Source organism: Hemitrygon akajei, chromosome 27 (assembly GCF_048418815.1).
Source record: "Hemitrygon akajei chromosome 27, sHemAka1.3, whole genome shotgun sequence".
Classification (NCBI taxonomy): Eukaryota; Metazoa; Chordata; class Chondrichthyes; order Myliobatiformes; family Dasyatidae; genus Hemitrygon; species Hemitrygon akajei.
The window spans coordinates 3,272,979-3,291,772 of NC_133150.1; the positions used below are offsets into that span (position 1 = coordinate 3,272,979).

The window sequence follows — 18,794 nt, forward strand, 5'->3', positions numbered from 1 at the left end:
AATCCTTCAACTTATTCCCTCATATTTTCTTAATTCTTTGGCTACTTAACTATACAAAAATGAAGTAACCAATCAACCTACCATCTTACCATGGGACTTTGGCAAAAAGCTACACACCCAGAGGGCATACACAATCATGGGTAAATGGGCAAGCCTCACATGTAGTTGTAGCTGGATTTCTAGAGCTGTGAATCACCTTGCCCTAGTGCCACTTTGTAATTCCCAGCAGGAAGGTGAAGTGATTTTCTATCAATACCTTTCCTTTCAAAGTCTCCATGTTATCATGAGGTTAAAGGCTGACTATTTCGGACATTCAGAATAAGGATCATAAATTGAATCGTGGTTGCACTTTCACTGAAGTCAATTGAGACGCTTGTAGAATCAATACAACTGGTTTGTGCTCACTGCAGCAAAAGGTTCAAAGAGTTGCACAAAATGCTGAGCAACACCATCTTCAAGGCTATCAAGCACCTCCTTTAGTAACCACTGCCTTTCCAAATCCCACATCATCAAAGTCATGGACATTATTCTGCCCAGAAGTTTAAAGGAGTCAACCAGATAAAAGTAGGTTGGAGATTAGATATTCTGAGGTGAATGACCCATCTTCCCAAAAGCTTGTTCACTGTCATCAAGGCAACCCTGCTGTATGTTGGTGTTGCTTCACGCTTTTATAAGTGAGGCTCTCCTAAGAAATCCAACACCGTCCAACTCAAAGCAAACAATCTGAATGCCTGCCAAATCACCTGCCTAAATGTTTATATCCTAAATCACTGCCATTGCTTGCCATCCATAAAATGCAGTTCAATAGCTTACAGGACTTTAGCTTCTTTGTTGCTGGATCAGGACTCTTGGTCTCCCTATCTAATAGTACTCTGGTAACACCTCTGCTGCTAAAATCACTCTGCTTCAGGAAATGACTCCTCAAAATTACTTAGAATTGTTACCACATTCCATGTGCAAACATTTTTAAGAAGTGTAGATTATTTTTGTTCCAGTTTTTTAACTTGGTGATTACTTTTGTAAGCATGCTTATGAAAGTGTAGCAGTTCGTGCAGCGCTAATACAGTTCGGGGCATCGGAGTTGGGAGCAGAATTCCGGCATCCCCGGTTTAAATAAAGTTTTTCCTTTCTTCCTGTTTGCGTGTGTGTTTCTTTCCACAGTCCAAAGATGTACTGGTTAGTAAATTAATTGGTCATTGTAAATTGTGATATGATTAGGCTAGTGTTAAATTGGTGGGTTGCTGGACAGTGCGTCTCATTGGGCTAGAAGGGCCTGTTCTGCACTGTATCTTTAAGTATATAAAACGGATTAAAGATAGTATTAGGTTTAGCTTTGCACCCCTAGCTGGGTAAGTAGCTTGCCATCATTTTCAAAATGAGACTTCCACAAGAACATTTGGACAAGTGCTTAAAGGCAATGAGGAACATGATCACCAAAAGAGAAAGTACTGGGCAGTAAGGGAATAAAAATTGAACCGAGTTCTAATGAAGTATGTTGCAGAGATAATTTGTGTTAACTTTCTAAAATTCTCCAAATTAAGCTAGAAGATATGACAGCAGTTTTCAGAAATTAAGAACCGGGCAAATAGGGCATCATAAACCAACAAGGTGATGCAATCCTTCATTCATGATGTGTTAATGTGGTACTTAGAAAATCATGGTATGATTAAGTAGAGAAAATCAAAGGATTAGGCAGAGTTGACATGACTAGGTCAATTGTATTTGACAATGCAAAGGTTTCTGAGAGTGAGAAAACATACAGGGTAGATAAGGGATAGGTCATCCGATGTATCAAGATTTTGATAAGCTATTTGATAATGTTAGTGTTATGCAAGACTTGTTCATAAGATTAATAAGATTTGGGCAGTTCAAAATGCTTGGGAAATTTGAAAAGGGAAAACAGTAGGAATATATTAAGGTTTTAAAATTTATCTCAATGGTTATATTATTTGTCTGCTCATCAGTCTGGGAGGAATTTTGCATCATTTCTAGGATTCATAGTAGATCTGTTGTGAGGTGGGCAGTTCATGATTGAAAGCTGGAGTACAGACTCAGACTCATGAGCTTGCCAGCCAATGGACTTTGGAGACCAATGGGGTACTGCAAACTTTTAGAAAATTTAGAAAACTTTTAGAAAAGTTTAGAAAATTGTGTTTCGGAATCTCTTTGAAGCCGATCAAATATTGAAAACCTAAGAGTGGATGTGGAGAGTATGTTTCCTATAGTGGATGAGTCCAGGGCAAAGGGCGTAACCTCAATATAGAGGGATGTCCATTTATTTATTATTGAGATACAGCACAGATTAGGTCTTCCTGCCCTTTGAGCTGTACTGCCCAGCAGCAACCCCCAAAATAAATCTAGCCTAATCAAGGGAAAATTTGCAATGACCAATTGGTACATCTTTGGACTGTATGAGGAAACAGTCCTATATCTTGTAGTCTTATGCTGGGGAGACTTGTGCCCATGATGGATCTGGTTTACAACTTTCTGCAGCCATTTAATAGCTAGAACCAGGATTGGGGCAGGGCCTCGTGGCTGTAATATCACTGTCACAGCGGCTATTAGTGTGCAGAGGGAACTGTGCCTTATTAGCTGGCTGGGAAAATGGCCAGGATCACACTGGAAAAAGTCTCATCAGGGAGATCACTTTCCCACATTCTTCTGTCGTTTAACCAAAAGAGCTCAAAGAAGGCTCCTGATGAAGGGTTTCGGCCTGAAGCGTCGTCACTACCTCCTCCCATAGATGCTGTCTGACCTGCTGAGTTCTGCCAGCATTTTGTGTTTTTTGTTTCAAAGAATTTGTTGTTGGTGCATAATGACAATGAAGAAAGAAATTTGAAAGATGTTGTCATTGAACATAGAGCAATAAATGAAATGCTTTGTTTGGGCCCATCCTAAGAGCAGCTGACACAGAATTAAACCATTCAGACTGATCTCTAACCATATGAAATGGGAATCTTACAGCCGCATGAATACTTAAACCATCACTTTCTTCTCATCTCCCAGAGAGGTTATTTACTAAATAACTCTACATGGCCAACACAATGTATCTTCAGCCTTCTGGAAACACATCATGCGAGTTGTTGAAGATATTCATGTTGATGTATAATTTTTTTTACCTGTCACACTGTCAAAATGCATTTGTATTCAATGCTCAAGTAATACCTGGATACAAAACAAATCCTGATGCACATTGGTAGCCATTAACTTGGGTAGGAGTCACATTCATGAAGCAGCAGTCTCCCTTATGACTGAAGGATAAAGACTTTTTATTATTTATTTGGTCATGGGCAGCATGGAAAATGCTAGTTCTTATCCTTAAATACCCCTATCATGTTATTGATAAATCCAGGCTAAAAGGCAGAGATTTCTTGGAAAATATATCCCTCAAATTATGGAACAGCAGCTGTTAATGGATATTTCGCCTGTATGATTTGCAAATTCTTGGGTATGGGAAATGTTTCTGCATGTCTGAGATACCCAATTCATAATGCAATTGCTGATTAACTGGTTTATCATTGAACAGTCAATAAATTGGCTTTGATTTGCTAATTATTATCTTGACTAAGAATGAAGATGAAGATTAGTAATTTGATAGAATTATCCTCATTTTCCATATGTTACACATTTCAACCATCAATGATTGTTTCTCACCCCTGAATCTCTATTAAATCTATCTTCCCTCCAATTATATAGAGATTTGCCATTATTTCTTAATCTCCAACACCAAAACCCAATTGAAATCAGTTTAGTGTATTCACAGATCTTATTTTTCATCTATTCAGGTGAATTCTGGCAAAGAGGTTAAGTATTTTACTGCAGTTTGTAATAGGAATCTTTCACAAAAAGAAGAGAAGATAGGAGGTTCCAGACCTTCATGGCAGAAGAACATCCCATCTCAAGGTTTGTAAGAAATGTATATTGATCTGGCAGTGGGGTTGCAGCTTATACTTTTCATTAGAATTCTTCAACTTTCATCTTTAGTAATTGATTCCATTTGGAAAATAATTCTGATTAATAAGAACTATTTCCCTTTGTATTCTCATGTGGCTCATTATTGCAAAAACATCCAGTTGTGGACAGAATTGGAAAGAGGAGAGGCCCGCAGTACCTCTTGGTAATCATGTGTAGAGAATATTCCTTTCCTGAAGGTAGAAGTCAAGTTTCTCTGATTAGGACATGTATACAGGACAGTCTTGAATCTTGATTGTTAAGTGTATGAAGAGTGAAATAATTGTCACTTTGGATCCAATGCAGCACAAAAAAACCCCACAAATGATAAAGAACACAATAATAAAAAAAAGATATAAATACATTAGATTATATACATTATATTACATATATATTATATATGCCCATAAAGAAGCTATGCTGTACATAAAATTATTGACTTGAAATAATGTCATCTGGAAGTGTTAATTGGCCTTACTGCTTGGGGAAAGTAACTGTTTTTGAGTCTGGTAGTCCAGGTGTGGCTGCTACATAACCTTCTCCCTGATTGTTTCTTCAATTCTATGAGAGATTTTTCACAGATGTAACCCTGGGAGATGGAAAAAGACAAGAGCCTCACAACTGGAAAGTTGTGCTTGTCTTGACCAGTGATATTTCAGCAGAAAGATGTAGTGTAATGAGCTTGGTGCTATTCATTGTTTGGTGTAAAGCCCTAACCTAAGACACTTCTGCCCATGGTACAAAGTATGGAAATCTCCCCTTTGGCTGTTGTGCAGACAGGTAATGGACAGGTAACTGTAGCGCGTGACATTCTATTCTTTATCCATAAATTAGAACACTATACTAAGTGAGAAAAGGTAGAAGCCTTTTACCAACTTTTTACTTGTATGCCCAGACTAATGGAGTTGTTCCCTAGTTATACTTGTCAGCTGGTTCTCTATAGACAGCAAAAAAGTTAGAAAACCACAAACTTCAAAGGAAGTTTATTGTCAAAGTACATATGTCACCATCTACTACCCTGAGATTAATTTTCTTGTGGGCTTTTACATGAATACAAAGAAATACAATAAAATCAATGAAAACTCCACGCAAGATAGACAGACCACCAATTTGTAAAAGACAAACTGTGCATATACAAAAAGAAAATAATAAATAAGCTATAAATATCGAGAATGTGAGTGAAGTTATCCCCTTTGGTTCAAGAGCCTGATGGTTGATGGGTGGTAACTGTTCTTAAACCTGCTGGTGTGGGTCCTGAGGCTCCTGTGCCACCTCGCTGATATCAGCGGCAAGAAGAAAGCATGACCTGTATGTTGGGGGTTCCTTGATGACGCTGCTTTCCTGCAACATTGCTCTAAGTAGATGCGCTTAATGCGGGGAGGGTTTTACCTGTGATGGATTGGGCTATATCCACTATTTTTTGTAGACTTTGGCAATAACAGGCACACAATTCCTCTGGAGAGACTTCAGATGAATTGAGGAATTTTGAATCATCTCACTCCTGTTTGGCTCTTGTTATGATGTGAGATTTTACCTACAGCGGAGGTGTCATTGGTAATTTATAAATAGCATGTGAAATGTGCTTAGCCACACAGTCATGTATAGAGGTAGTAGAACTAATGGCTAAGTATACATTTTTGAGATGGACCATTATTGATTGTCAATGAGGAGATGTTAGTACCGATCTACAATGATTGTGGTCTCCTGATGGGGGGTATCTGGAATCCAATTACAGAGGGAGGTTTAGAGGTCCAGTTTTGAAGCTTGTTGATTAGCACTAAGGGAATGATGGTGTTGAATTCCAAAGTAGAGTTTGAACAGCCAGTGAGCTGTAGAACTGTTGTTGAAGGCAAGTTGCAGAGGGTCCAGGTCCCTGCTCTGGCAAGAATTAATTCTATGCATAACAATGTCTTGAAGTACTTATTACAATAGATACGTGGCACTCTGGTCCTCCTGGGTATGCATAATTGCTGTCCTGTTGAAGCAGGTGGGAACTCAGATTGCAGCAGTAAGATTGAAGATACCCTTCAGCTCTCCAGCCAGTCAGGGAGGAAATGCACATTTGACTTTGTGGATAAGCTGCTAGCTAAGTGGAATGCTTTAACTTGAATGCTGTTAAACTTGATGAGTGTTGTTGGAGCTACACATTCAGACAATTAGAAAGCTTGTGGGAGACAGGATGAGTTATTTGGAGCAGAATATACCTGGCTTTTGACCCATTCTTGTCAGTGTCATGTAGCTGGTCTACCTGAATTTCTGGTTTAATGAATTATGGAAGCAACAGTGGCCATGTCTCCGGCACAGAGTCCAGCCCTGTAGCTCAGAAGGGTAGGGAAAGGAAGAGGAAGGCAGTAGTAATAGGGGACTCGATAGTTAGGGGGTCAGATAGGCGATTCTGTGGACGCAGTCAGGAGACCCGGATGGTAGTTTGCCTCCCTGGTGCCAGGGTCCGGGATGTTTTTGATCGCGTCCAAGATATCCTGAAGTGGGAGGGTGAGGAGCCAGAGGTTGTGGTACATATAGATACCAATGACATACCATATATTCTGGAGTATTAGCTGACCTTCCATTTTCAAGGTTAAAAAAGTGACTTTTTCTTGTTACCTTTGTATAAGCCAACCCCTTTTGTATTGGTTTTTGATTTAACCAGAAAAGAACACAAGATCTCACATGCTGGATCAAAGCTGGATCACTCAGCTTTGCTGGATCCGGACCCTGGAAATTTTGTGAACCAGTACCTGCTCAGAAAACAGGCCTACACATTGTAGAGCACTATAGGCGAATTATTAATAAATCAGGGAGAGAAATTTTGGATTAGGTTTCCAATGGAAAAGAATCCTCTGAAATGTAACCCCCGTGAAACCATTTAGCGCCCATAGCAATCTCGTTAAAACATAACATGGGGTGGCGGGATCAGTACGTGTACTCAATATTGAGTTTGCAACCACCATGTACAAAAGATTAAAACAAATGCGATATGATACTGGCTTCGAGCTGAAGATTGTTGATTTTGCTAAGTTCTGCAGCTGCTAAGAAGTTTAGTGCAAACGAGAGAGAGTGAGAGAGTGGAGAAAGGCAGAGGACACGCTGAGGGAAATGCCAAAGACAAAATGTGCAAACCGCGGGAAAACATGCCAGTGGCCAGAACTGGAAGCAAAAGTTGTAGAGTGGGTGAGTCACCAGCGATCATCAGGATACATTGTTACCAGAGAAATGATTCGAGTTCAAGTGTTGAAATGGGACGAAAAACACCGTGAGGTCAGTGAAAATTTCAAAGCTACGCGAAGTTGGTGCACCCGATTTATGAATAGACGTGATCTTGTGTTGAGACAAAAAACAGAGAGCTCAGAAAATTCCCATGGGTGTTGTTTACGTTCAAAAATGCCGGATGGACGAAGCGGGTTGCTTGAAGTGGGTTAAAGAGGTGTGGTGTCGACATCCTGAAGGTGTCAGGAAGGAAAAGTCACTACTTGTCTGGGACATGTTCAAAGCGCACTTGTCAGGTGAGACAAAAGCAGCACTGAAAGCTGAAAATATGGACTTTGCAGTCATCCCCGGTGGTTTGATGGCCGTGCTCCAGCCACGAGATGTGAGTTTAAACAAACCAAAGAATTCATACATCGACAGTGGAACCAATTTGACTTAAAAACAGCCAATAAATACAACCTGTCTTCCGTGTATTTTTTTTTCCCAAAGTTGGCACCTTCTATAAGCCGACCCCCTAATTTTAGGACCAAACTTTAGGGCCAAATTCTCAGCTTTTACACCGGAATTTACAGTAAGGAAAAGGAAAGAGGTCCTGAAAGAAGAATATAGGGAGTTGAGAAGAAGGACCGTAAAGGTAGTAATCTCGGGATTACTGCCTGTGCCACATGACAGTGAGAGTAGGAATGGAATGAGGTGGAGGATAAATATGTGGCTGAGGGATTGGAGCAGGGATTCAAGTTTTTGGATCATTGGGACCTCTTCTGGGGCAGATGTGGCCTGTACAAAAAGGACAGGTTGCACTTGAATCCTAGGGGAACCAATATCCTGGTGTGGAGATTTGCTAAGGTTACTTGGGAGACTTTAAACTAGAATGGTTGGAGGGTGGGAATCAATTTGAAGAGACTAGGAGAGAGGAGGTTAGTTCACAAATAGAGAAAGCTTGCTGACAGTGTGTGAGGGAGGATAGGCAGGTGATAGAGAAGGGGAGCGCTCAGACCGAAGATGTAGGGGAGAAGGAAGAAAAAGATAATAAAGTTGTTTGCACTGTTAGGGATAAACAGAGAGGAAGAGGTGGAGAGTTTCTTAAATGCATCTATTTTAATGCTAGGAGCATTGTAAGAAAGGTGGATGAGCTTAGAGCATGGATTGATACCTGGAAATATGATGTTGTAGCTATTAGTGAAACATGGTTGCAGGAGGGGTGTGATTGGTAACTAAATATTTCTGGATTTCGTTGCTTCCGGTGTGATAGAATCGGAGGGGCAATGGGGGAGGTGTTGCATTGCTTATCAGAGAAAATATTGCAGCGGTGCTCTGGCAGGATAGATTAGAGGGCTCATCTAGGGAGACTATTTGGATGGAATTGAGGAATGGGAAAGATGTAGTAATACTTATAGGGGTGTATTATAGACCATCTAATGGGGAGAGAGAATTGGAGCAGCAAATTTGTAAGGAGATAGCCAATATTTGTAGTAAGCACAAGGTTGTGATTGTGGGAGATTTTAATTTTCCACACAGACTGGGAAGCCCATTCTATAAAAGGGATGGATGGTTTGGAGTTTGTAAAATGTGTGCAGGATAGTTTTTTGCAGCAATAGATAGAGGTGCCGACTAGAGAAGGGGCAGTGTTGGATCTCCTGTTAGGGAATGAGATAGGTCAGGTGACGGAGGTATGTGTTGGGGAGCACTTCGGGTCCAGTGATCACAATGCCATTAGTTTCAATATAATTATGGAGAAGATTGGAGAATGGCTAACTTTGAAGAGATGCGAAAGGATTTAGAAGGAGTGGATTGGGACAGTTTGTTGTATGGGAAAGATGTAACAGAGAAATGGAGGTCATTGAAAGGTGAAATTTTGAGGGTACAGAATCTTTATGTTCCTGTTAGGTTGAAAGGAGAGGTTAAAAGTTTGAGAGGGCCATGGTTTTCAAGGGATATTGGAAACGGTTCAGAAAAAGAGGGAGATCTACAATAAATATAGGCAGCATAGAGTAAATGAGGTGCTCGAGCAATATAAAGAATGTAAAATGAATCTTAAGAACGAAATTAGAAAAGCTAAAAGAAGATATGAGGTTGCTTTGGCAAGTAAGCTGAAAATAAATCCAAAGGGTTTCTACAGTTATATAATAGCAAAAGGATAGTGAGGGATAAAATTGGTCCCTTAGGGAATTAGTGTGTACAGCTATGTGTGGAGCCAAAAGAAATGGAGATTTTGAACAATTTCTTTTCTTCGGTATTCACTAAGGAGAAGGATATTGAATTGTGTAAGGTAAGGGAAACAAGTAGGGTAGTAATGGAAAATGATTAAAGAATGATTATTATGGATCATAGTTAATCTTAGTTAAATGATGATTAAAGAAGAGGAAGTACTGGTGCTTTTAAAGAACATAAAAGTGGATAAGTCTCCAGGTCCTGACAAGATATTCCCTAGGACCTTGAGGGAAGTTAGTGTAGAAATAGCAGGGGTTCTGACAAAAATATTTCAAATGTCATTAGAAATGGGGATGGTGCCGGAGGATTGGCGTGTTGCTCATGTGGTTCCATTGTTTAAAAAGGGTTCCAAGAGTAAACCTAGCAATTATGAGCCTGTAAGTTTGACGTCAGTGGTGGGTAAATTCATGGAAAATATTCTTAGAGATGGTATATATAATTATCTGGATAGGCAGGGTCTGATTAGGAACAGTCAACATGGATTTGTGCGTGGAAGGTCATGTTTGACAAATCTCATTGAAGTTTTTGAAGAGGTTACGAGGAAAGTTGACGAAGGTAAAGCAGTGGATGTTGTCTATATGGACTTCAGTAAGGCCTTTGGCAAGGTTCCACACGGAAAGTTAGTTAGGAAGGTTCAATCGTTAGGTATTAATACTGAAGTAGTAAAATGGATTCAACAGTGGCTGGATGGGACATGCCAGAGAGTAGTGGTGGATAACTGTTTGTCAGGTTGAAGGCCGATGACTAGTGGTGTGCCTCAGGGATCTGTACTGGGTCCAATGTTTGTCATATACATTAATGATCTGGATGATGGGTTGGTAAATTGGATTAGTAAGTATGCAGATGATACTAAGATAGGTGGTGTTGTGGATAATGAAGTAGGTTTTCAAAGCTTGCAGAGAGATTTAGGCCAGTTAGAAGAGTGGGCTGAGCAATGGCAGATGGAGTTTAATGCTGATAAGTGTGAGGTGCTACATTTTGGTAGGACTAATCAAAATAGGACATGCATAGTAAATGGTAGGGCATTGAGGAATGCAGTAGCTAATGCGAGTGATCTAGGAATAATGGTACCTAGTTCCCTGAAGGTGGAATCTCATGTAGATAGGATGGTAAAGAAAGCTTTTGGTATGCTGGCCTTTATAAATCAGAGCATTGAGTATAGGACTCAATGTAATGTTAAAATAGTACAAGGCATTTGTGAGGCCAAGTTTGGAGTATTGTGTACAGTTCTGGTCACCGAATTATAGGAAAGATGTCAACAAAATAGAGAGAGTACAGAGGCGATTTACTAGAATGTTACTTCGGATTCAGCACCCAAGTTACAGAGAAAGTTTGAACAAGTTAGGTCTTTATTCTTTGGAGCGTAGAAGGTTGAGGGAGGCTTGATAGAGGTATTTAAAATTATGAGGGGGATAGAGAGAGTTGATGCGGACAGGCTTTTTCCATTGAGAGTAGGGGAGATTCAAACAAGAGGACACAATTTGAGAGTTAGGGGGCAAAAGTTTAAGGGTAACACGAGGGGAAACTTCTTTACTCAGAGAGTGGTAGCTGTGTGGAATGAGCTTCCTGTAGAAGTGGTAGAGGCAGGTTCGATATTGTCATTTAAAGTAAAATTGGATAGATATATGGACAGGGAAGGAATGAAGGGTTATGGACTGAGTGCACGTTGGTGGGACTAGGTGAGAGTAAGCGTTTGGCATGACTAGAAGGGCCGAGATGGCCTGTTTCCGTGCTGTAATTGTTATATGGTTATAATGAATAATGGTTTATGGCATTTTGGGTCAAATATTTAAATGTCAAAGGACTCTTGTACTGTTGGTCATGGCCTGGCAACTAGTTTATTGTAAACTAATATATAGTGGTTCATTTGTGAAGGAATTGTAAGTGGCTTTGAATATTATGCAATCAATAGCAAACATCCCTAATCTGATGTTTAGATGTAAGGAAGATGACTGTGGTGGTTGGGTCTAGGACACTACCCTGAGGAGCCCCTGTGGTAGAACCATGTCCTGATGCTGCGGCAGCTGCAGCCACAATGTCCATTTGCAACATTTGGACAAGGAAACACATCGGAAGGAGGCAGCTAAAAGAACATCCCCATCCTTTAAGACACTACTGATTAACTGCAGTTCTACAAGGGATCATTAATGCTGAACTTGTTCAAAGGCTGTCTTGATGCCACCGCTGCTTCACCTTTTAGAATTCAGTTCTTTGGTCCACAGTTAGACAAGTTTGTGAGAACTGGAGCCGAGTGGTGCTGGTGAAACTGGAATTTGCTGATGAATGTCCAGTTATTGCTCTGGCTTTGTCAACAACAGGTTGCTTCACTTTTCTACTAATTAAAGATAACAGAGCAGGAATTAACCATTTTGGATGTGTCCTATCAAGTCACTTTTTATTGTCATTTCAACCATAACTACTGGTACAGTACACAGTAAAAATGAGATGTTTTTCAGTACCATGGTGCTACATGAAACAATACAAAAACTACACAAAACAACACAAAAACTACACTAGACTACAGACCTACCCAGGACTGCATAAAGTGCACAAAACAGTGCAGGCATTACAATAAATAATAGGCAGTACAATAGGCATAGTAGAGGGGAGGGAAGTTGTTGGTCAGAGTCCAGACTTTGTATTTTGAGGAGTCTGATGGCTTGGAGGAAGAAACTGGTCGTGAGAGTTGGAATGCTTCGGTGCCTTTTCCCTGATGACAGGAGGGAGAAGAGTTTGTATGAGGGGTGTGTGGGGTCCTTCATAATGCTGATTGCTTTGCGGATGCAGCATGTGGTGTAAATGTCTGTAATGGCTGGAAGAGAGACCCCAATGATCGCAGCTGACCTCACTATCTGCTGCAGGGTCTTGCGATCCGAGATGGTGCAATTTCCAAACCAGGCAGTGATGTAGCTGCTCAGGATGCTCTCAATACAACCCCTGCAGAATGTGGTGAGGATGGAGGGTGTGAGATGGACTTTCCTCAGCCTTTGCAGAAAGTAGAGATGCTTCTGGGCTTTCTTTGCTATGGAGCTGGTGTTGAGGTGTTGGTGTCAAGTGCTTATTAGTGGTTTTTCAAATTGTCACGTAAACCGGTTTTGTAACTCTCCTAAAATAGCTTGACTGGTGCTGCGGCTTCCACAGGAGAGTATCTTCAGTATTTTGGCCAGGTTGTTGTCTGGTTCAGCTATTGCTGAACTTGGTGCTCACACCTGTTGCATAATATCACTTAGAATAAGTCGAACTGGCTTCTGTGTTGATGATGATCAGAAGACAAAGCCACAGTGAACTACGTACTTCATTTATACCATACAAGTTGATGAGGTGGTTAAGAAGATGTGTAATGTTTTTTCCCCCATCATTAGCTGGGGATTGAGTTCAAGAGCTGAGAGGTAATTTAGATTAAATATGGCAAAGTTATTTCCCATGGTAGGGGATTCTAGGACAAAAGGGCACGGCTTCAGGATTGAAGGACGTCCTTTTAGAACCGAGATGTGGAGAAATTACTTTAGTCAGAGGGTGGTAAATCTGTGGAATTTGTTGCTATGAGCAGCTGTGGAGGCCAAGTCATTGAATGTATTTAAGGCAGAGATAGATAGGTTCTTGATTAGCCAGGGCATCAAAGGGTATGGGGTGAAAGCTGGTCCTTGTATTAAGATTCTATATTGGAGAAAGGCCAAATTTGATAGTATCAGAAAGGAACTGGCAAGTTTGGATTGGCCAAAAATATGGCACATGGAACTTAATGCAGATAAACGTGAGTTGTACTTTGGGAGGACCGGGTAGGTATTACACAGTGAGCAGTTGGGCACTCAGGACTGTGGTAGAACAGAGGGATCTGGGAATACAGATTTGTAATTCCTTGAAAGTGGCTTCACAGGTTGATAAGGTTGTAGGAAAGCTTTTGATATATTGGTGTTAATGTGTTGGAGTGCACAGGAGTTGGCATATTATGTAAAACATTGGTGAGTACCTACAGGGAAGATGTAAATAAGATTGAAAGAGTGCAGAGAAAGTTTACAAGGATGTTGTTGGGACTTGAGGACCTGAGTTATAGGGAAAGGTTGAGTAGGTTAGAATGTAGAAAATAGAGGTGAGGTTTGAGAGAAGTATGCAAAATCAGAGGCATATCGATAAGGTAAATGTTATCAGGCTTGTTGTACTTACGTTGGGTGAGACTACAATTAGAGATCGTGGGTTAAGGGTGAAAGGTGTAAAGTAAGGAGAAGACCAGGGGAACTTCACAAAGAGTGGTAAGACTGCAACGAGCTGCCAGTGCAAGTGGTAGATACGGGTTCGATTTCAACATTAAAAAATTTTGGATGGGTACATGGATTAGAGGGGCATGGAGGGTTATTTGTGGGCCGAGTGCAGGTCAATGGCACTGCGTAGATTAATGTTCGGCATGGACTAGATGGGCCAAAGGACCTGTTTCTGTGCTGTAGTGTTCTAGGAGATTTACTAGAATGCTGCATGGATTGGAGAGCATGTCTTATGAGAATAAGTTGAGTGAGCTAGTGCTGCTTTGGAGTGAAGGGAGGTGAACAGTGACTTAAGAGGTGTATAAGATGATAGCAATAAATTGTGGATAGCCAGTGGTGTAAATGGTAAATAGAAGGGTTGATAATTTTAAGGTGGTTGGAGGAAAGTATAAGGGGGGGGGGGTTCGTGCCAGAGAAGTTTTTTTATACAGTGGTGGGTGCATAGAACACCCTGCTAGGGTGGTGGTAGAGGCAGATATATTAGGGACATTTAAGAGTCTTTTAAATAGGCCTAGGGCTGACAGAAAAATGTAGAGTTATGTAGGAGGGATGGGTTAGAGGTCAGCACAACATTGTGGCTTGAAGGGGCTGTACTGTGCTGTACTGTTCTATGAAGGACCTAGGAAATGATCTTGGATATATGAAAGATGGCAAAGCTAATGGAAAGACGAATCTCAAAAGAATAGGTGAAAACATAGGTGGTGTATGTTCAAACTGTGATGATCTTCCAGACGTATCTTGAAATCATAAATGCATTGAGAGATAAATTACAAAATACTGTAAACGTGGTAGTGAAGGGGAATTATTGGTTTGATAATTGGGTGACAGGTATAGAATAAAGCAGTTCACCTTGTGGGTAAATGGAGATTGGCTGGATGGTTTTCCTTAGCAGCTGCAATATCCTGTCATTTGTGAGGCTTTGTGGCTGTGCTAGAAAACATAAACCCGTGGTGTCCATGTAAAAATTTATATTTTGAGTGCTGACTGTGTAAAATGAGAAGATACTGAGCAGTGTAAATGGGAGTAATGGTAGCCCCTATTGCCACGCCTCCGTTATATCCTTTATTCCATCTGTGTTCTAGAATCTAGATGAACTGGTCTCAGCACTCAACTTAGATTGTAATACACCAATTGCAGTAGCAGTCTTTATTTGATATTCACATGATATTGGTCACAGACATGTGAATATCAATTTGCGTAGCGATTAGCATGAGCTATTACAGCTTGTGAGCATCAGAGCTCAATTCCAACATCTTTAAGCAGTCTGTACATCCTCTCCTTGGAATGCATGGGTTTTCTCCGGTTCCTCCCATAATCTAAAGAGTACCAGTTGGTAGGTTAATTGGGCATTGTAAATTATTCTGTGATTAGGCTAGGATTGAGTTGGAGGTTGCTGGGCAGTGTGGCTCTGTACTATAAATCTAAATAAAATAGGGGATTGTTGTACATGTCTTTGAACTAAGTATTTTCTTAAAAGGAAAAATTGGATAGAACAGATTTTTGTGGGGAAATTTAGCCCGGCTGGAAAATATTTGGGCTGCTTTGGTGATAATGAACTTACTTTCGCAATGTGTGACTCTTTCAGGGCTGTACCTGCCTGCTGATGTGAGATCTCAACTTGATGAACTGATGATGGAGGCTCTATTAATGCAGGTGACTCTACCCGAGATGCAACACATTTATCAGCTTTTATGGTTAACTCAGTCCCTTGCAGCAGAAGATCTCCAGCAACAATCTGAGCAACTGAACTATGAACAACTTGAGGTTATGCAGTGTCTTGCAGAAGTCTGTGATACTTCAGCAGCTGAGGTATGGAACTGCTGTATATCAGAATCAGAATCAGACTTTAATCGCCAAGTACCTATGCACATACAAGGAATTTACTTCCGGCAGATGTTGTCTCTCTGCTCATAGCAATAATAATGATAAATATAAATGAAAATATAGATTATACATACAGGTAGTGCAATCCAAGTAATAGTTAGCCGACAGTTAACCGGCAGTTATCTGTTCAGCAAAGTGACCGCAGTAGGGAAAAAACTTCTCCAGTGCCTATTAGTCTTAGTCTGGAGGGATCTGAAGCGCCTACCAGACGGAAGCAGATCAAACAGTCCGTGCACAGGATGGGAGGAGTCCTTTATGATGTTCCCCGCCCTCTTCTTCAACCTGGAAGAGTACAGGTCCACAATAGAGGGCAGGGAGGCTCCAATGATGCGCTCGGCAGTCCTCACTGTGCGCTGTAGTCTGGTTCTATCCTGCTTGGTGGCGGCTCCAAACCACACAATGATGGAGGTGCACAGGACAGACTCAATGACTGCAGTGTAGAACTGCAGCAGCAATTCCTGAGGCAGACCGTATTTCCTCAGGAGCCGCAGGAAATACATCCGCTGCTGGGCTTTCTTCGGGATGGAGCTGATGTTCTGCTCCCACTTCAGATCCTGAGCATACGTTGGCCTAGATTTACTGCCAAAGCATGCTTACTTTGCTGTCTTACTGGAAGTAGTTGGCAGATTGTGTGTAGAAGAATATCAGACAGTGAAACAACGTTCCTCCAGGTCCAAGGTGCAAAACACATTATGCCACAGCATATACCTCACATAACACATGGCACGTATTGCTACAATTTCAGAAAGACATATAGTCACAGAGAAAAAGTATACAGCCCAAATCCTAGTCCTGAGTTGTCCTAGGTCAGTTCGTTCTTCCACTGATGCTGCTTGAAGCAAAACACAAGTTGAGCAGGAACTTGGTAGAGGTAAGCAAAGATTTGGAGCTGAGCTCCAAATGGGTTCAAATAAGGTAAATAAAAGCAGTTAGTATTAACAAAAGATTTGAGAGGGGGTTGTGGGCCCCCACAAGACCTCTGTGATATAATCAGGCTTCTAAATGAGAAGTAGATAGACACTTGAGGGAAGATTATTTGTGGGGGTATAGGCAACAGGTGAGACAATGGGTCTGAGATAATTGCTTTCCAAATGAGGACTCTGAGCCAAGTGACTCCTGTATAATAATACATATTTTATACATTTTTAGTCCAACGAGGCCATTACTATAAATATAAAGGTGTAATTTCAATTTGCCTGCTAAGAATGTGCATACCCCGTACACTTCTCCATTCTCTTTAACCCCACTCCCAACCTCACCCAAGCCTCTTGTTTTAAAACTAGTTAACTTTGAATAGTGGAAAGTGAATAGTGATAAGTGGAAAGTTGCCACTAATTAGAAACAACACTAGACACCAACTAGTCAATTCACATATTTGTGCATAGGATTTTAGATCATTACAAAACCGAAACAATCTCGTCTGTACTGAACCATTAATCTGCCCACTCCCAGCGACCTGCACCTGGACTATTGCTCTCCATACCCCACCAATCCATGTACCTATCCAAATTTCTCTTCAATGTTGAAATGAAGCCCGCATCCACCAGTTGCGTTGACAGCTTATTCCATGCATGCACCCACCCTGTGAGTTCCCCCTCATGCTTGCCTAAAATGTTTTACCTTTTATTCTTAACCTAGTTGCAGTTCCATCCAACCTCAGTGGAAAATGCCTGCTTGCATTTACCCAATTGATACCCCTCATAATTGTGTATACCTCGATCAAATCTCCCTCAGTCTTCCACGATTTGGGGAATAAAGTTTTATTATTCCTTAAGGTTGTTATAATAGGGACAAGCTCCCACTAGCTAGTAAATGCTCCCAATGGCATGCACCTCAAATAGCCTCTTGACAACAAGCCAGGCTCCTGGCCTTCACATGTGGTTTGTTTGCTAAGCCCAATGGAACAGGAGAAGGGGCAAAGTCAGTTTACTGGTGCCTTTAAAACCAGTCGCTTTGGCAGATGGGGCTTGTCAGCTGTGGTTGGCAGCTCCTTTAGGAGAAGGAGAACTGATCTCAAACCTCCGCTGCTTTGCGGCTATACCCACATGTAGAGAAAGCTTCGGGAGTAAACCCAGAGGAAAAAATCTGGAGCTGAAGTCCCTAAGGCAATCCTACATTGAGTTCAATGTTGACTGGAAACTCATGTGACGCTGCTGTATTTGTCTCAGCTGTTCTTTGGAATGATCAGATACATCAAGAGGGGCAGCATGCTACTTGGGCAATAGCTTGCTCTTCATATCGTACTTCCTAGGCTTGCATATCTAGACAGCTAGGATGTGATATCCATGGTCAACTCTGACAGATGGAGGCCTAAAAATAGTCAAGAAAGTTCTAACCTATTCAACCTTTCCCTCAGGTCCTCGAGCCCCAGCACTCTTTCAACCTTATTTACATCTTTCATGCATGTAGGCAACCAAAACTGCACACTATACTCCAAAGTAGGGTGCATCGATGACTTATCAGAAAATCTGACATAAATCCAAACAACACACACAAAATGCTGGAGGAACTCAGCAAGCCAGGCAGCATCTATGGAAAAGAGTACAATCACCATTTTCAGCCGAGACCCTTTGCCAGTCTTAGTTGAAGAGTCTCAGCCTGAAACGTCAGTTATATTCTTTGCATTAGATACTACCCGGGCTGCTGAGTTCCTCCAACATTTTGTGTGTTGCTTACAAATGTCTTAAACAAGTTCAACATAACATCTCAACTCCTGTACTCAACACTTTGATTTATGAAGGCTAATGTGCCAAAAGCTTTCTATACAACCCTATCTACCTGTGACACCTCTTTCAAGGAATTATGGATCTGTATTCCCAGATCCCTCTGTTCTCCCACACTTCTTAGTGCCCTGTAGCTCACCGTGTAAGACTGGTTGGCACTCCTAAAGTGCAATACCTCACACTAGTCTGCATTAAATCTCATATGCCATTTTTTCAACCCATTTTCCTAGCTGGTCCAGATCCTGCTGCACACTTAATCTTGGTATTATCTACCACACACAAATCCATGCTGACTATCCTTAATCAGTCCATGTCTATCCAAATACTTGTATATCCAGTCCCTTGGAATACATTCCAATAAATTTCCCACTGCTGGAGTTGCAGTGGGGTGGAAACCAGAGTGCCAGAATAGTTCTCGGAGAGGTTGTGGAGACAGATTTTGTTAAGACCTCAGTCAGTCAGGAATCAAAAGGCTAAGCATAGTGTGACTTATGTCCTGAGCTGCGTAAATTTCAATGCAAAAAGTATTGTCGGAAAGGTGGTTGAGTTCAGGGCATGA

General features: G+C 41.2%; 1 protein-coding gene across 3 annotated transcripts in view; it reads left to right on the top strand.

The window, feature by feature from the left end:
- The window catches only part of LOC140717089 (lysine-specific demethylase 5B-like), a 144,549-nt gene that overhangs the window by 117,879 nt on the left and 7,876 nt on the right, over positions 1-18,794 (top strand). For all 3 annotated transcript variants that reach the window (XM_073030277.1, XM_073030275.1, XM_073030276.1), the window contains 2 exons: positions 3,786-3,903; positions 15,214-15,437. In XM_073030277.1, coding sequence (XP_072886378.1) covers positions 3,786-3,903; positions 15,214-15,437 — 342 coding nt within the window. The remainder of the gene's footprint in view (positions 1-3,785; positions 3,904-15,213; positions 15,438-18,794) is intronic.